At 35.5% G+C, this 5870-nt stretch overlaps 1 protein-coding gene across 1 annotated transcript in view; it reads right to left on the minus strand.

The window, feature by feature from the left end:
- The window catches only part of LOC101585022 (vomeronasal type-2 receptor 116-like), a 41847-nt gene that overhangs the window by 18971 nt on the left and 17006 nt on the right, over positions 1-5870 (minus strand). Inside the window, 5 exon segments of the mRNA XM_012517787.1 lie at positions 1883-2006; positions 2050-2054; positions 2324-2555; positions 3181-3981; positions 4461-4749. Of these exon segments, the coding sequence (XP_012373241.1) occupies positions 1883-2006; positions 2050-2054; positions 2324-2555; positions 3181-3981; positions 4461-4749 (1451 nt within the window).

Raw genomic sequence — 5870 nt, forward strand, 5'->3', positions numbered from 1 at the left:
GATAAATATGAAGGCTTCATGTATAAGTGGATGCAACTTGAAGATATACTCATAAGTGAAATAAACCAGTCCCACATGTGCACACATCGTGTTGTCTCTGTAGTATAAGAACGCAAAAGAAGAAATAAAAATTGAACGGTATAAGACAGCTAAAGGGAAAGCGAGTGCTTAAGAATTAAACAACAAAAAGACAGAGGAGAAAAAATAGGAAATATGGCAGGGGCAGGACTGACCAAATAGCTCAGCAGATTAACGTGCCTGCAAGTAGGCTCAGGGCCAGTGGTTTGATCCCTAGGCCCGCTGTGTTGGCCCCACCCCCTGGGCATGCTGTGACAGTAGCTGAGACTGGGCTGAGTGGGGCACGCCTGTAATCCCAGCTTTTGGGAGGATTTAAACAGGTGGATCACTAGGAGTCTGATCTAGTAGTGAGACCCTGTATACCCTTTAGACCCTTTCCTAAAAAATTTAAAAAAAAAAATGGAAACATGACAAGGTCAAAATTATTCATTCATATAACAAGATGGTTAAGTGTTTCTAATGTCATAGCAATTATAGTAAATGTTTGAAAAAAACTAATGTAATAAAAGAAAACAAGAGACAAGCAAAAAAAAGTCATAGGATTCTGCTGCTAAAATGGTGTATATGATTTTATTTCTAAGTTTCTGTGTAAAAATGTGTAATTGTTTTTCTTCACATTGTATTGGAATTTATTTTTTAGAATATCCTTGGTTGTTGGAAAATAGCAGTTCCATGTTATGTCTAAGGCGTTTGATATTCAGAAAGGTAGTGATGTTAAGCTCAATTGCCTCTGTTACAGGATAATAATAATATCATAAATCTTCTCTTCTTGATGTTTAACAACTAAAATTTGCAGGCAAAAATTATAGAAACAGAGTAGCTACAAGGAAAGCCAAAATTTTGGCCATAGTCCTTCAAGGTCAGTGAAGGCTTAAGACATAAGAAAAGCTGTGCTGTGACATCCTGTAATGCAGTGCTGTGCCAAGATTTCTGATCAAGGATATTATGGGGCCATAGAGGATAGTGACTGATGATGTATAGTGTGCCTAATGAGAGTCACCTAGAGAGAAAACATTCCCTCAGGCTTTCACAGTGAGGAAATTGGTCAAACAATGGCCATGACTCTTCCGGATGGCATACACTGACAAAAGATCTACAAGGTCCTCTACATGGTTTCAAGATAAATCCTGAGGGGATTTGACTGACCTTATCAGATACAAAAGTTACATTTCTTGTTATATAGGTCTTCCTTTATCTTTGTCTTAACCATCCAGCAGAAAAGTATAAAAACGAAGTATAAAAAGTAAAGCCATATTAATAGGCTGAGCTGTAAAAGGCTCAAGTCAACAACTTCTGACATTGTCAGTCCTGTGAAGACCCACTACTATTATGAACTACTAGACTATATTGGAATATTTTGATGAATTCACCCACCTACAATATTTAAATGACAGTGGAATGCCCTTCTCTGTCAAAACTAAAGAAAAAAAAGGGATAAAAATGAACGACCATTTTGTACCTGTATTTTCAAAATAGGATAGATATACAGCTACTTTCTCTTAATTCATTGAAGAGAAAGATTTGTTCTAATAGTGTTTGTGGACAAGATATCATGTCTGTAACTTGTACTATGATTAATCACTAAGAAAACAACAGTATGCAACGTATTATATATTGAAACTGTCCTACGAATCTGTTTTGAAAGTGTCTCATTGCTATTTGTTTCTCAATAAAATTATTTTTAAAAAGAAAGAAAGCTGTTTTTAACACTGGTGATTTTCACATGGCATTTTTTTTCTATTTTCAGGATGAATGTGTAAATATAAAACAGAAATGAAGAATTTGTCCATAGGCAGGCTGTTACCTGTCTCATTGGCAATCTCATTCTCCAGACAGGGGTTGCAATCAAAACAACAGGCAGCCTTTCCCTCTTGAGGAGATTTCCTGAATGCAGGATTGCAACTCTCACTGCATATAGAGTGGGGAATCTAAAAGAAAAAATATACATGCAGTAACTCCTTAAAGTTTGACTTTACCTTCAAACTAGAGAAATACCATTAACTTGTGTACATACACACATAAGATTATAGAACTGAGTGCCACATTGGTTTTACTATATGAAATATTTAAATATATACAAAGATATACTGATAAATTCCACTTATCAGAAAAATTTTAAATGAATCCATCCAATTACAAAACAAGCTGCAATATGTGGCCATTTCATGATCCAAAGTGGGACACAAAATACATACAATAATGTTGTTATTCATGGGCAGCAATTTGTATTGTCTTTAGGTCCAACATAACTGTGTAATATCAATGGCCTACCTTATGATGTCAGCAGATAAAGACAGCTGCATACCAAGTGGAGCATGTGGTGAAAACATTCCTACATTGACCTTAAGTCTAAGGCCTTCAGGAAAATTCCAATAATAAAGAATGTCATAGTCTTCCTGTAACTTCATTTCCTCATTCAAGGTCACCTGGTCTCCAGCAAGATTATTGAACTGGATATTCTTCAGAAAGGGGTAGAGCTAAAAGAAACACATCATCCTATAATGAATAGAGCTCCTTGATGAAGACAGAAAACATAAATGTACAAAAGTATTTAATTGTCTTTATTTCATGTCCATAATACAACATTAGCACCGACATCTAATGAAACAGAAAAAATAAACAACTATGAAAGCCTAAGTTAACATACTGTTCCTAAAATGTCACTTTTCATAGAATATATTTCATTTGAGGCTAGTAAAAAGGTGTGTTACACAAAAATCAACTCGGTACCTAAGCTTTCAGTGCTTATTCTCTCCTTATTCACATAGCATCAGTCTGCAAAATGAGATTCTCTGTACAAAATAAATTTGCAAAATTAAATGAGAAACAATATAATAAATCCAGTCATTTTGGTTCAAAAAACAGGGAGGTCACTGACTTCTCTTCAACCAAAGTAATATTCTTGCCTTCTATATGTTTCCAACTTGAGAGTGACTTCTGGGTTGCTAATTGTATCTAGTTGAAGATTTACCTCTTTAACAGTTACCCTGGTACATAATCTCTTACACAGTTGGGAAAAGAATTATAGCTTTGTATAATCTGTGAATTGGAAATCTTAGACATCCTAATGATAGTGCATGCTATCCAATGGATACACATTACCTGCCAGGCAGAAAACTCCATCACTCTTTTACTTTCCACTAGTGGTGTTTGTGCATGTTGAAAAAGCATCTCATGGAGGGCATGAGCCACTGCATATACAGCATTGTATATATTGTAACTCGCATCACTCATGGCTGGGTCAAAACGACTCATAGGCAGCCATGCCAGAGAGGCATTAGGTGTACAGTTCTTCAATGCAAAATCAAAATCAGAGAATGAACAGTGGAAATTTTTGTACCAATACATAGTGAGGTAAGAGTCTTCTGGGTACTTGAAAGGGTTCACTGCCTGGACAAAATTTTTAAAACCAGAAATCTCTTCATGATGATTTGAAAATATGAGCGTTCCATGGAATGAGTCAATTATGAAATTGGTCCCAGAAGCATCAGCCTGCCATTGTGAATTTGTCACCCAGACTTTCCATGTCACTACATGTTGCCCTATGTTATAGTTTACTTGACTTAGATCACCACCATCATAATAAATAATAATCACATTTGATGTTTCCCTTGTCAGGATCTCAAGACGCAGTAGATTTGAGGTATATGACACAAGAGGATTTGGAATAATTTTTACAAATGCTGCACAGATACTCTTTCTGTCCATCTCTGCTCTCACGTCTGAGAGAAATTGAAGACCTTTATGCCCTTCTGTGATGATCAGCCCTACCCAGCTCCAGTTGAAGTGAAGCATCAAGGAGACCATGCCAATGGTCAGAGATGCATCCTTTGGGGTTACTTGATAGAGAGAAGGAAACTGGACACTGTCACTCAGCATTGGATCAAATGAGCCAAAGGAAACCTAAAATGAAGAGAATTGGAGGCAATATATAGAAAGGTGTTGGTAAAAGTACAGTGTCAGGGACTGGGGAGATATTTCAGTAGAATAAACATCTGGCAGGAGAGTTCAGGTCCTGAGTTCAAATCCTGGTATCACAAAAAAATTGCACTATCATAACAAAAGTATACTAACAGCTAGAGATTGTACAAGATACTTCTTTTTTCACCATTTTTCTTCCTAACACCATTTTAGAAAACAACTAATTAGATAAAAACCTAATGGTGAACTTTTAGATATAGTGAAGTTTTTAAGGAAACTTCACTGTATTTTTTTCTTGTCCTTGTGCAGAAAAGGAAACAACACATCAAGATTCTGTGTACCTGTTTGAAACTATGCCCCTTAAAGAAGCATAAACCTAATCTCTCTTTTACTTCTTTGATGTACATAAAATAGCACACACAAAGACAGGCTTTTACCTTTCCTTGTCCCACTGCTCTCACCTGGGGAAATTTGTAGAGCCCCAGCAGGCTTCCAATTTGAGTAGCAGATGCCCATGATGCTCCCATTAACACTGCAATTGCCTTGCTGTTTCTCCTACAAGAATAATTGGGGATCTCTTCTTGTCCTGTGAGCAAAACGAGGGAATTCTCCAGCATCCTCCAGTGACTGTAAACGAAATTATGAAACTCAAATCCCAGAGACATGTTGGGTAAAAGATGAGGATTTTTGTTGATCTCTTCTATTGCAAAAATGAAGGCCAGAAAATGCTGGTAGTTTTTGGATGTAAGCCTGCAGGAGGATAGAGATCCTTTTGTAAAAGACTTAGCTCATTATTATTTTCAAATCTTGCATAAAACCAAACATAAACCAGAGGACTGTGACATTTCCCACATTCTTCTCATAAAAATCTAACCCTCAATTTGCTAAGATTGAAGTTTGATTTTTTAACCACATAATTTACTGTTTATTCAGAAAAGGTAAAAACTTAGAATAAAATATTACAAGACAGTGATTATATATGCGTTTTAAGTTTTGGTCTGATATTATGGTTTTTATCAGTATCTCAAATCTTTATGAAATAAATCAAGAAAAATATATTATTACTGTTATCTTGATCTGAAGGCTATTTTAAAAAATGACAAAGAAGGAATTAGCAAATTTAGTCAGTGTTAAGTATGAAAGTTGCTCTGAGGAAAATTTCCTCTGAAGTCATATTTTAACCACACAGTAACTTTTTAACGTCATCACATAGTTAGGCATGGTGACAGGACTGTGGCTGCACTGGAAGAAAATACCAAGAATTATGCATTACTTCATGGTCATCTACAAAGAGATTCTTGGGAGATAGCAAAAAATCAAGACACTAAAACAGTTATGTAAAAGAAACAGAATTTCCCTTCAGTGCTCACATTTGAAAAGGATACAGGAAAAAAATGGATGCTTACAAGTAACTTTCCAACTTCCCATGAAAATGCTAACTTAAAAAAGTAATAAAGGGGGTTATAAGCTAGATGACAAGTGACTGGTAACTATCATAAAACTATGGAGAAAGACTAAAGAGGAAGTAGATCACGAAACCTTCACAAAATATTCACTGAAGGACAAAACAAACTTTTCTGAAAAGTTCAATGAAGAGAAAAATCTGTTCTCTTAAACATTTAGGGTATTACTTTTTTTCAAAGTTTTATTGATAAACAGATAGCAATGAGACAGTTTCAAAACAAATCGGAAGTACAGTTTCAGCAAATAATACACGGCATATATTCTTCTTAGTGGTTAATTGCTGTACAAGATGCGGACTTCAGATCTTATTGACAAACACCATTAGAACAAATCATTCTATTCATTAAGAGAATGCAACTATATATCTATCCCAACCACTTTGAATACACAGATACAAAATGGACATT

This window comes from Octodon degus, unplaced genomic scaffold, assembly GCF_000260255.1.
Source record: "Octodon degus isolate 3935 unplaced genomic scaffold, OctDeg1.0 scaffold00214, whole genome shotgun sequence".
Lineage (NCBI taxonomy): Eukaryota > Metazoa > Chordata > Mammalia > Rodentia > Octodontidae > Octodon > Octodon degus.